This window comes from Diabrotica virgifera, chromosome 1 (assembly GCF_917563875.1).
Source record: "Diabrotica virgifera virgifera chromosome 1, PGI_DIABVI_V3a".
Taxonomy (NCBI): Eukaryota; Metazoa; Arthropoda; class Insecta; order Coleoptera; family Chrysomelidae; genus Diabrotica; species Diabrotica virgifera.
The window spans coordinates 295,619,399-295,633,142 of NC_065443.1; the positions used below are offsets into that span (position 1 = coordinate 295,619,399).

The 13,744-nt window shown below is 32.0% G+C and overlaps 1 protein-coding gene across 1 annotated transcript; it reads right to left on the reverse strand.

The window, feature by feature from the left end:
- Positions 1–226: 226 nt before the first annotated feature.
- LOC114324236 (cytochrome c oxidase subunit 4 isoform 1, mitochondrial-like) lies at positions 227–13,346 on the reverse strand. The gene is made up of 3 exons (XM_050652126.1): positions 13,119–13,346; positions 7,133–7,289; positions 227–561 (listed from the first exon to the last, which is right to left on the reverse strand). The coding sequence occupies exons 1-3, from the start codon at positions 13,274–13,276 to the stop codon at positions 334–336; spliced, it is 543 nt and encodes a 180-aa protein (XP_050508083.1). The 5' UTR covers positions 13,277–13,346; the 3' UTR covers positions 227–333.
- Positions 13,347–13,744: the final 398 nt, after the last annotated feature.

A 13,744-nucleotide genomic window follows, 5' to 3' on the forward strand; every position in this document is an offset into this window, starting at 1 on the left:
GTAGTAATGTCTAAGAACCGTGAAACTGTGTGCGTATTTTCTGAAAGGATTCAAAAACTATTTTAAGTAAACAGGTTATTCCTTATTTACCACTCAATGCGCATGACAAGTATAACGTTTTACGTTTAACGTACGTCAAAAAGTAGAGGGTCTAAAAACTCTCTATTAGCGCGCTCATCACTGTATAATAGAAATCTGTCTTGGAAATTAAACAAATATTTATTCATTTTTGTTTGTAATTATTAATATTTTTAACACAATGCTTTTGCAATTTTAAACACATATATCAAACACATTTTAAGATTAACCAATGACAATACAAACTAATGTAATTTAATTTTTCCAGTCATCTTTGTCGTAGTCCCATTTGGAAGCCGCGCCGAAGATTGGTCCGTTCCTCATATCAAGGATTCGTCTGAATTGAGCTCTTCTATGCTCCTCATCAAAGGTTATAGGAACAGGGCTGTAGACAAATATCTTATAAAAGTAGAATATCCAAAAAGACAATGCTGTGAAAATCAGACCGGAGCCAATAACTGTTTTCCATTCGCCAGTTGGAGCCTAAAAATATGTAAATAAAAAATGCCTTTATGTAATACGGTTTACTGTAAAGAGGCCGAAATCATTAGACCGAAAGCAGTAGACCGAACTAATTCGACCGAAAAGCACTTTAACGAAACCCCACTAGACCGAACAGTAGTAGACCGAAAAGCATTAGGTACATAATACATGGTGCTCAAACAGGATTGTAATCTTAGCAAGGGTAACATCAACCTTCCTTCACCCTTTATCCACGTTTAGGACTGAGAGCACAAAGTACTGGCGAGTTTAGAGGTTGTTTTTTTCTGCTTTGTTTTTTGTTTATTTTATTGTTTTTATTTGTTTTTGGTTTATTTTTAATTTATTATGTACAATACTAAAAATTAAATTCTAAAAATAGTTTAGAGGTTGTTTTTTGCTTTGTTTTTTGTTTATTTTTTTTTTCAAATTGAAGCAAATAAAATGTACCCGTAATTTCTTTTTTTTTTACTTGTCGCAGTAAAAGAAAAAAGACTAATGTAATTACAACTAAATGTTATTTGGATGGTTATTAGAAACAGTTAAAATGGTGTTAGCGTCACTCTACCCTTAATTTATTTTTACCTTTACTAATTTGTTTAACGGATGCAAATTATTTCATATCAGACTGTACAGAGTAACAATTTACACAGTTTATATATAAAATAATACAAAATAATACAATAAACAAAAAGACAGATATACAAAATCTTAGCATAATTTACTGGAATCTTTTTTAGTTTATGTACGTACCATTTTGGTCTAATGCTGTTCGGTCTAGTGAGTTTTCGGTAAAGTGCTTTTCGGTCCAATGAGTTCGGTCTGCTGTAATACGTTATTTTAAAATAGAATTGAACCTTACAATTTATAACAATAATCAACAAAGTCCTTTAATACATTCTTAAAGCGCAATTGTAAAAAGTATGATTAGTGCAAGCTTAGCAAAAGAAGTTAAAAGAGGTTACAGATAATGTGGTTAAATCAAATTATATTCAATCAAAGATGCCACACTGAAAATGTAACGTAGAGAAAAGTGGCAGATAGTAATTATAAACGTAAGCTAAAAAACATATTTGCAAGATTATCTTACCTAATGAAGGTCATATTTTAACCACGGTAAACTGTATATGATAATTAAATATTAAACTATGTAAGAGTTTTTATGAGCTGTATGGTTTTAAAGTCTATCAGTAGCTTGCTAACCTTTCTGCAGACCCCCTCCTCCTTTATCCGTGCTTGGGATGACTTAAAGAAAGCATTTGATATGTGAGTATATTAAGCAAGGATTGTAAGTATATTTATTATATAATTCTTTTTTTCAGAAAATGCGTATTTAAAATTTTTGCCAACAATTATTATCCTTCAGAAATCATTTTTTCTTTGTGGCATTTTTCAATGTGTTTGTGTGCGTTTTATTCTTTTATTTTTTTAAATTTTTGGTATTGTCTTAATAAAAATTTTTGCAAAAAAGTAGTAAGTATTAAAATTAGTTTAATATTTAAATAAAATATAAATAAACTGTTTAAAGTACATTATATCAATTTCGTTAAAATCACATAATATGTAATAGAAGTATAACTTCTTACGTGCGTAAAAAGTACACACACATTCTTTTTTTTTTGTATTTTTTGGGTGATTCTCAGCAAAAAATGGTCCTACAAGTTTTTTCGTAGGATGCATAGTTTTCGAGATAAACGCGGTTGAACTTTCAAAAAATCGAAAAAGTGCAATTTTTGAACCGGAATAACTTTTGATTAAAAAATAAAATAGCAATTCTGCTTACTGCATTTGAAAGTTCAAGTCAAATTCTATCGGTTTTGATTATTTACATTGCTAAAAATTAAGTTTTTATTTGTCAAACAAAGCTATAAACACATTACGTCTGGATCCCGCGTATGAAAAAAAAAGTTGATTAATAGCAAGCTGAAAATTTGATAATAGCTTAAGGGTGTCTAGTCGGATAAACTTTGATATATGGGAACACTGGAACAGGGGCAGATTTAATTCTGGAACAGGTTAAAAATTTGGAACGGTCACACCACGAAAACGGCACATTTATTTTGTCCGACAGAATAGACTTAAACTCTCCGAACAGAGATTAAACTCTCATGCAAAAATCAGACTGCTATTTATCTCCTGTCATAATTCCTGTCATTTGACATATTCTACATGTTCCACTCATTAAAACGCCCATTTGGTGATAAATAGCAGTCTGATTTTTGCATGAGAGTTTAATCTCTGTTCGGAGAGTTTAAGTCTGTTCTGTCGGACAAAATACGTGTGCCGTTTTCGTGGTCTGACCGTTCCAAATTTTTAACCTGTACCAAAATTAAAACTTCCCCTGTTCCAGTTTTCGCATATATCAAAGTTTGTCTGACTAGACACCCTTAAGCTATTAACAAATTTTCAGCTTGCTATTAATCAACTTTTTTTTCATACGCGGGATCCAGACCTACATAGTGTTTCCTGTGCCAAATGCATGCGTTTTAGTGTACGTAATATACGTAGAAATTGTCTGTATGCGCGCCTACTCGTTCGATTTCAAATTAGAAATGCATTGAAAACATCATTCAATCACTATGTGTTTATATGTTTAACAATAAAAAAATTGTTTTTTAGCAATGAAAATAATCAAAGCCGATAGAATTTGACTTGAACTTTCAAATGCGGTAAGCAGAATTGCTATTTTAATTTTCAATCAAAAGTTATTCGGGTTAAAAAATTGCAATTTTTCGATTTTTTGAAAGTTCAACCGCATTTATGTCGAAAACTATGCATCCTACGAAAAAAATGATAAAAACATTTTTTGCTTAGAATGGCTCAAAATATACAAAAAAAGGTTTTGTTTTTCGAAAAATCGCTGTTATGTGATTCCTCAAGTTCTTTGTTTATAACAATCTTATCGACATCCGGATCGACTGTTACCCAAAAAATTCGTGTTCTACGGGTCAAAATACATAAAGAAAACTTGGGTAAGTCCATCTGAATTAAGAAGGCCGTTGTACCCCTACTAGCGACAGGACTACTTGGTTCCTTTTCGAATAACTCTATCCCAGACACTAAATAGAAAAAAGAATGGATAGAATAATCACGAAAGAAGAATGGGAGAGGCACGTGTGGTCAAAATAGCATGAGATAAATCACCAATCGGCAGAAGAAGTATCGGCCGACCGCGCAAAAGATGGAGCGACAACCTTCCATAGAAGGGCGGAGGTAAATTCCTCACCAACCAGTAAAAACATATAATCCGACAGGTATTTTCCTCACCAAATTTAAGGGTTCCTATTAATCCGATAGGTATTTTCCTCACCAACTCGCTCAGGTAATAAAATGAAAATATAGATGTAATTTAAGAATGATTATTATGAAAGCATCCAAAATCTGAATAAAAGACATTAAATTCCTTACATTATAATAATAGTTTATAATGTAGATAATAAGCAAAATGTATAAATTATTATTTAATATTTACTATTATACTAAGAGACACACTTTACAAAATCCATACAAAATTCATTTGATTAGACTGATATTAATAAATTTTCTACAGTTATTTTTCAATTTCAGTTTAACTTCTTTATCTTTGATAGGTTTAGCAATATGCAAACTTTAAATTTTAACATACGTATATATCTGAAATTCTTTAATTTATTCTAAGAACATATATATGGATGGATGCGTATTATAAAACGATGAACTAAAATGCGACTGAAAAGATTCGCAAGCATTCGTAGTACGAATAACAGAAGAATTTGCCTCTGCTCACAAATATGGTATTTTTGTCGACATAAGTTTCAACTAAATAATCAACATATTATCTAAAATTTTATTTTCTGGTTTGCATGACATTAAATCAGACACAAAACAATCTGATACGTCTTCTGGTTTTATATATAATATGTAAGGCCAAACGTCTGTTTGAGTCACTCACCTACTTCAGAATCATTTTGTATATTCTGATGTTAAATTAAGAGACTGAATTTTTCTATACCAAGCTTGGTGTAGATGAAATCTAGAACCATGTATTTCAGTGTTCGGACACATTTTAATGATTGCATTATGTATAGCCTTTTCAAAATCTACAAAAATTTTACTAGGATTGATTGGGGGAGGGGCGATCAAAAATCTTCAAAAATTGCGTTACGTAATACGTGAACGCCCCATTAAGGTGCATTACATAGGGGGGAGGGCGGGGTCAAAAATCTTCAAAAATTGCGTTACGTAATACTTGAACGCCCCCAAACTCAATTTTGAGAGCTTTAAAAATTTCTGATTTTAATAAATAAAAAAATTGTAAGTTTCTGTTTTTTGTTTGGCGGTAAACAGTATATCTAATAAAGATATAATGCCCATATACATAATGCCCATTACTTAACCCAACACTAGTGAATAATTTCAAATAAGATGTGGTACAGTAAGAAATGTACCATACATACGAGAGGGGCAAAATTATGAAATAAATTCATTTTCTCTAAAATCGACGATTTTGGAGAAAAATGCCGAAACAGGTCGATTTTTATTTTTAAATTACAATTTTTTGGCCTATATTTCATACTAGTGACGTCATCCATCTGAACGTGATCACGTAGTCGATAATTTTTTTAAATGGGAATAGGGGTCGTGTGGTAGCTCATTTGAAAGGGTGTTTAATTCTCTATTCAGTAATATAAACATTAACATATTTATTTGTACAGGCCAAAAAAATAATTCTTGGATTAAATTAATTGACACAAAAAGAAGAATATATTTAATTTATTTGACTCAAAATACATTATATTGTTGCCAGAGAATAGAAAAAAATGTTTATTTGGCAAATGAACATTGCTTTTCGCTTAAATTAAATGTTCGAATTGCCAAGAAGCAGGTGAGAGGTTGTTTGAGATTTAATTTAAGTGAAAAGAAATGTTTATTTGTAAAATAAACATTTTTTTCTGCTTGCTACTCTGACAGCAGTACAATGCATTTTGTGTTAAATAAAGTACATACCTACATTCTTCTTTCTGTGTCAATTAATTCAATTCAAAAATTATTTTTTTGGTCACCCTGTATAAATAATGATGTTAATGTTTATATTATTGAATAGAGAATTATTTTACCTTTCAAATGAGCTATCAAACTTGACTAGGATGAAATATATGCCACAAAATTTTAATTTAAACATAAAAACCAACCTGTTTCGGAATTTTTTTCCAAAATCGTCCATTTTAGAGAAAATGAATTTATTCCATAATTTTTACCCTCTCTGTATAAAATTCAATGTGGCTAAAAGTCTTATATTTGTTTCACAACTAAATACAATTATCTTACTTTTGACACAGTTTATAAAGAGAAAATTTTTCCCCTTGGTTGTTTTTTGAGCACAGCTCTTCACAAATTCTTGAACCTCATCAATATTGGAAGGAGGTTGACCAGGCGTCATTTTTCGTCGATAAATATATAAATATATTTTCTTATGTAACTGACATCAATCGTAGTAATTGTTTCAGTCAAATTACCTGCAAGCTCTTGGCGTATAATTTTTGCTGGTTTTTCAGTTAGATTCTCTTCAGATTTACGTTTACAAGAGTTAGAAACAATTTTTAGATATATCTTCTGACGATGTGGTTCGTGATTATGGTGTAGGCTACTTCGAGATATTGTAAAATTTGCACCAATAGTAAACAATTTCGCACTACAAGTTGTTTTATTACACCTCTAGAACACTTCACTTCTTAAAACTTTCATTTTATAAAAAATAAAATCTTCAAATACCAGTAAAGGTTTACCGCAATTACTTTCTATTAAACATGCTATTTTTGTCAAAATTACACTAAAAATAAAATACTATAATCAATTAACTAATTATTATTATTCGCGGTGTGCAAGTACTTGGAAAGGGAAACGAGAAACGACCCTGCGCGAGTCGCGGAGTAATATTGCAACTATCTTAAATAATTCATATTGTCAATTGAAATTGTCAAATTGACGTATATTTCATATCTTCTGTCAATGAAGCAGAAAAATTATATATTGCTCCACAATATTGATATGATATGCAATTATTATATAAAGGTAAATTTAATTAATTGTATTTTGCTTGCAGTACTGTATTTTAATAACTCATTTTATTTACTACATACAATTGTTGATGTTTTCATAACATAACCTGAATCTTATTTTTTCTTCTTATTATTTTTTTGGACTATGGCCTTGACAATTATCCAGTAACTAGGACTAATATAATTGGCCAATATAATTAAAAGTGCGAATAAAAGTACAGAGCGTAGAAATAGAGGTCGCTTTGCCGAACTTGCACGGTCCCAATAGCTACCTACTGTAATTTTATAGTAGATAAATGCCCTGAATGCCTTTTAGTAAAATCTACCTGAAAGAACCATTTCGGTTTTGGTGAGGAAAATACCTGTGGGATTATGACATACCCTTCCAAACGCAGGTAAAAAATTATTTTGGTGAGGAAAATACACCCGTCGCCATAGAAGTATCAGTCCGCTAATGAACAAGCAGAATTACTTATAAAGAGGAGAAGGAAGAAGACTATGCAAGAGGTAATATCTTAAAAAATGTTTTAGGATACCTGAAATTCCGCAAAAGTCTGACAGAAAGAGGCTCTGTACAGTTTTTTCCTTTCCTCCGTGGTCAAATTATGCCAGTCTCCTTCTTCTTTTTTTCGTAATTGAAGAATTTCTGCAGTTGTTTCTTTCCATCGGATAGCGGGCATTGGATAGTGTTCCCTAGCAAGTAATATAAAATGTCGTTAACCATAAAGATTTCGAATAGAAACTATTTCCTTTTCTTAATATTTTTTTGCATTTTGTATATTTATGTAACTCGTTCATGTCTAGTGCGAAAATATAAAATTTCTTGGACTACCACTGATGACAAAGTGCACCGATAATAAAAAAAGAGATATAGATAAAACAATAACTATGAGTGATTACCCTTTAACATTATAATATTAGGTGTCCACTTATATTTTCCCCCATTTTAACTGCCTATAACTTCTAAACGGCTTAAGATAGAAATATGCGGTTTTCTCTGAAATGTTTTACTTTAGTACAATTTTTGTCTGAATGAATTGAGTTTTTTATATCGCTTTCAATTACGAAAACAATGGCGGATTTTTGAAAAAATTTTGTTGACTTTTTTTGTTAATGGAACACCCAGTATAGTTTTTTGTAAATTGAAATAACGGTCATTCACCTATCCAGCTATATAAAGTTTTTTAAAATCGATTGTCAGATGACTGAGTAATTAATTTTTAAAACGAGAAGTGCAACGTGGATATCACATAACTAAATAAAAATTACAGTCGGAAAAATGAAAGAATACCCATGAACGATAACATCAATCACTTATTTTGTATTTGCTGTTTTTTTTTTCTATAAATAACAAACGTTTGTTATAAAAAATGACAACAAATACAAAATAAGTGATTGATGTGATCGTTCATGGGTATTCTTTCATTTTTCAGACTGTAAGCAAATTGATATTATACAGGGTGTCCCGGAAAATAGTGCGTTCCTTCAAGGTATGGGCTAAGTGCACCATTTAGAGCAAAAAAGTCTAATAAATTTTTTTTGTTAAGTCAACCGTTTTCAAAAAAATAATTTATTAATTTTAATGCATTTGATTAATGTCCACAGAAAAGCAAATACAGCCGGCAGCGCTGCGTTCCTTCTGTGCTAAAATAATTTTACTGTAACTCAACTATCATGAATCATCGATCATAGGCATAATATACATTGATAAAATACTGATAACAGTAATAGAAAAACAGCATAATATTTGTGTTTATTAAATATCTAATAAATAAGGTTTGTATAGTGTTTTAACTTACATAAAAATTTTTTATTACAATAAAGCTACGTCTTCAAGAAGCATCGATAGAACATGTTGCAAACATTTGAGTACCTGCATTTCTCCATTCAATCTTCTGGGAAGTTCGAATGGTTCAATTAGATGATTATAAAAAATATTCCCAGCCCACAAATTCATACTTTTGTCAACCACGAAAGTTAAACACACCATTCGTAAAAATAAACTTTATCTGCACATAACACTTTACACAGAATTTCGGGTTCTCTGAAGATCTTATTTTACTTGGAGGTAAATAGCCTTGCTGTAAATCTTGCACTAAACGTAATTAACATAATATCATGATACTTGCTATCGAAATCATGACAATATCACAACAATAGGATGTACCTATTCTGGGGTTACAGGTGATTATGATATGACTGTTTGTGTTTACAATTTGTATATTTTTATCTAAGCTGTGTCAAAATAAATAAAACTGCCGTGTTGCCAAATGTAAATTCTAGTAAAATACATTATTTTAATTTTTTGGGGCAACAGATGACTTTAGAAAAAAAGTTTATAAGAAAGTTTTCTTTTAAATGGTGCATTCTACCCACACCTTTAAGGAACGCACTATTTTCCGGGACACCCTGTATTATGTGATTTCCACATTGCATCTCTCATTTTAGATATTAATTGCTCAGTCATTTGAAAACCGAATTTAAAAAACTTTATATCGCTGGATAGGTAAATGACCGTTCCTTCAATTTACAAAAAAATATATACTGGGTGTTTCAATAAAAAAGTCAACAACGTTTCTTTTTTCAAAAATCCGTAATTTTTTATTTAAAAGCGATATAAAAAATGCAAACCATTCAAACAAAACTTTTGCTAAAATAAAACATTTCGGCGAAAACCGCATATTTCCATCTTGAGTCGTTTAGAAGTTACAGGCAGTTAAAATGGGGGAAAATATAAGTGGACATCCGGTATAATGATACCATCACACTGTGGACGGCCGTAGGTCAGCGGCAAGATACAGGCTTAGTACGCCAGAGCGCACGAGTTCGAATCTCGGCACCAACAACGACATTTTCATTTCTAAAAATAATACCTATGAGCCGTTCACCATGCTTCGGAGGGTATGTTAAGTTTTTGGTCCCTACGGGCTAGTATGAGCATGAAAACTAGCTTGTTCAAACAGGGTTAAAGATGCAAGTGGCGTCGGAATCTTCCCGATAGGATCTCCCCGGGAAAAAATGCTATACGGTACTTTACTGGTACTACTAAAAAAATTCCCACAGGATACTGTGCTTATTATTGTACGGTACTTATTATTAGTATTACCATCAGAAACTCCCTTCCATGTATTGAGCATCCTTTTTTCATCATATATTTACTCATCGTTTGCCGCAAAATATCAACCTCTTCCTCTCTTAGAGCCTTCCAAACCTATACAGGTTTTCCATCAAGCCCTACTGCCTTACCATTCTTCGTCCTATTTAACGTTTCTACAACCTTATCTCTCGCTATCCCCGGTATTACATTCTCATTTGGGATTACGCATCCTCTGCCTCTCCTCTGGTGTGCTTTGTTTAGCAACTTTCTAAAGTATATAACATCCCATCTTTGATTTATTTCAATATCGGTTCATAATAAAATTATAATATAATTATAAACGGGCAATATACAGGGTGTCCCGAAAAGAATGGTCATAAATTATACCACACATTCTGGGGTCAAAAATAGTTCGATTGAACCTAACTTACCTTAGTACAAATGTGCTCATAAAAAAAGTTACAGCCCTTTGAAGTTACAAAATGAAAATCGATTGTTTTCAAAATATCGAAAACTATTAGAGATTTTTTATTGAAAATGGACATGTATCATTCTTATGGCAGGAACATCTTAAAACAAAATTATAGTGAAATTTGTTCACCCCATAAAAAATTTATGGGGATTTTGTTTCCTTAAACCCGCCCAAACTTTTGTGTACGTTCCAATTAATTCATTATTGTGGTACCATTAGTTAAACACAATGTTTTTAAAACTTTTTTGTCTCCTAGTATTTTTTCGATAAGCCAGTTTTTATAGAGATACGGCTTGTTTTTCAATATATTTACGTAAAAATTTTATGAGGGTTTTGTTCCTTTAAACCCCCCAAATGTTTGTGTACGTTCCAATTAAACTATTATTGTGGTACCATTAGTTAAACACAGTGTTTTTAAGACTTTTACCCCTTAGTCTTTTTTTATAAGTCACCTTTTATCGAGATGTAGCTTCTTTTTAAAAAATACCTAAAAATGTAAATTATAAATAAATTCTCAGATTATTAACAGGTCTCTATAACCGTATTTAACCATATAAAAATATGTGGTGGATTCGAAAAATATTCAAAATATCTCGATAAACACTGACTTATCGAAAAAGTACTAAGAGGCAAAAAAGTTTTAGAAACATTGTGTTTAACTAATGGTTCCACAATAATAATTCAATTGGAACGTACACAAAAGTTTGGGGGGATTTAAGGGAACAAAACCCCATAAAATTGTTATGGCGTGCACAAATTTCACTTTAATTTTTTTTTAAGATGTTCCTGCCATAAAAATGCCTCATGTCCATTTTCAATAAAAAATCTCTGGGAGTTTTAGATATATGAAAAAAACCGATTTTCATTTTGTAACTTCAAAGGGCTGTAACTTTTTTTGTGTGCACTATTGTATATAGGTAAGTGAGGTTCAATCAATCTATTTTTGATCCCAGAATCTGTGGTATAATTTATGACCAATCTTCTCGGGACACCCTGTATAAATAACCTGCGATAAGCTGATGACACGGTCATTCTGGCAGATAATGCTGAAGCACGGCAACGCCTAATGGACCGAGTAACGACAGCAGATAGAGAATTTGGAATGAAATTAAAGACAAAGAAAACAAAAACGATGGTCATCAGCAAGCATCAAAACAGAATGGTGAAAGTCAATGTCGACGGAACAGATCTGGAAAGAGTAACAAGAATAACGTACCTTGGAAGTAACCTTCCGTAGTAACCTAGTACGTAGTACCTTGGAGTAACGTACAGTGTTTTATAAAATGCAAAAAGTTCTATGCAACCGCCAGCTAGATATCTCATTGAGAACTAGAAACTAGAAGTGCTATGTTTTCTCCACCTTGCTCTATGGTGTTGAAGCCTGGACAATGACAGAAGCCACACAAAAAAGAATCCATGCATTCGAACTCTGGTGCTACCGTAAAATGCTCAGAATATCCTACATGAGCATTACGACAAATGCGGAAGTTTTGCGGAGGATGCACTAGGAAATAGAGCGTATGCTTATAATAAAAGAACGGAAAATATAATATGTTGGTCACATCGTAAGAAATCAAAAATATAAAGTGCTACAACTTATAATCGAAGGCAAAATCAATAGCAAAAGAGGGACAGGTAGAAGACGCAACTCTTGGCTTAAAAACCTACGACAATGGACGAATATGACATCCTTAGAACTATTCAGGGCAGCCGCAAATAGGATTAAATGGGCAAATGTAATGGCCAACGCCCTTAAGGATACGGGACCGTAAGAAGAAGAAGAATCAGTTCATAACACTTTTTCCATCCATTCTGCCGTACATGAGCTAAGTCCTTTTGATGACTTGTCTCTTGCTTTAGCAATGATGTTTAATCTTTTTGTCCCCTCGTTCCCCTGTGTTTCCAATACTTTATATGAGTGCAGACGATCTTTTCTTAGTAGTAGCTACAGCGCGCTTTGTTTACTTCTTTGCTACCTTGTAGATCTCCTTATCTCTCTCTCTCTCTCTCTCTCTCTCTCTCTCTCTCTCTCTCTCTCTCTCTCTCTCTCTCTCTCTCTCTCTCTCTCTCTCTCTCTCTCTCTCTCTCTCTCTCTCTCTCTCTCTCTCTCTCTCTCTCTCTCTCTCTCTCTTTTAAATCTGTCATACCAGAACTCCACCTCTGGCAGTTGCTGGGTGGATTGATTAGTTCAGTAACTATCAGTGTAGGTTTCAAGTTCAGATGAAGGAGAAAGGTTTGTCCCAGGAAGAGTATCCGGCACTAAAAACCTTGCTAAGACCACAAAAGGAAAGAATAAACTTAAGCTATACTATAAATAACTAAAGTATATAGATCTTTAAGCCGAATTAAATTACACGACAATCTAAACAAGCTATCAGGTACTAACTTAAGTGCACTTTACATCAACAATAAATTGAACAAGAAATTGACAAAGTTATTCAAGGTCAAATTTGGCTTATACAAAACACAATTCTATATCCAATTTTGCCGTGAATAAAAAGAAAATTGACAAAATAAAACATATCCAATTGTTCTATTTCATCAAATTCCTTCATTTTCTTTTACAAACCATACATTTTGTACTCGTCAAATTTGGCCTTGAATAACTTTGTCAATTTCTTGTTCAATTTATTGTTGATGTAAAGTGGACATTAGTGATTGTGTTGCTATTTCCGGTAGATCTGCAGATGCACTATTTTCAAAGCTACAGTAGAAAAAGTTAACATTATCGTCACAGGAAGAAGGCATATGCTTGAACTTCCCAGTAGACTTCACTCAATAGAATTTGAGCAAGTATCGAATGTCACTTATCTGAGAACTGTCATAAATGAGAACGAAAAAGCTGTCGTGATGTAAAATGCATCTTGAATAAGCATTTTTGTTTAGCTAAATAGCACCATATTAAGAAAATCGAAAGTTATTGTTACTTTTAATTATACAAAAAGTTACTAACCTGTCAGCATAATTTGGTTGGCCGTTATAGCCAAAACCGACAACTTCTCTATCTCCAATTAATTGTTTAGTTCTGCAGTCTACTCTTGCAATCTGATACGGCGGGTTTAAATAAAAAGTTCTTACTCTACCATTTAAACAACGAAAAATTGCAGTCATCTCGTAATAGCTATAAAGAATATGACAGAAAGTTATGTGTACTTTGATGACAGTTGTCAAAATAATTAAGCGTTTTTATAAAGCACATACTTATTCGGATTACACTTTAACCACTAGGGGAGTGCAATTAGAACGAAAACATGCATTGTTTCGGAAAAATTCAAACAAGCTTATATTTTTCTAAAACTATTTTTGTTAGTTTATATACATGTTAAAGTAAAAAGTTCTACTCGCAGATTTGGCCGCTAATTGTTTAATAATTTTTTAAACAATAACAATTTTTTTGTATATATAATTTTAAAAATATCGTTGAATTCATCATTTTACTTTGATAAAATATGTTTTTATTTTGTTTTTGGTTATGCTGAATCCGAATATGGCATTACAATTTGAAAATTCTTATACATAATCTCTTATACAGTATGTTTGCGTAGCTAGGTACCACATGGAAAACTTTTTTATTATCAA

What these genes read in the sequence shown, in the direction of transcription:
- LOC114324236 (XM_050652126.1), bottom strand. Translation starts at nt 13,276, where the DNA reads ATGACTGCAATTTTTCGTTGTTTAAATGGTAGAGTAAGAACTTTTTAT. An exon ending in CAACCAAATTATGCTGACAG is followed by an intron (nt 7,290 to 13,118) that starts GTTAGTAACTTT and finishes ATTACTTGCTAG; the next exon opens with GGAACACTATCCAATGCCCG. An exon ending in AGACTTTTGCGGAATTTCAG is followed by an intron (nt 562 to 7,132) that starts GTATCCTAAAAC and finishes ACATATTTTTAG; the next exon opens with GCTCCAACTGGCGAATGGAA.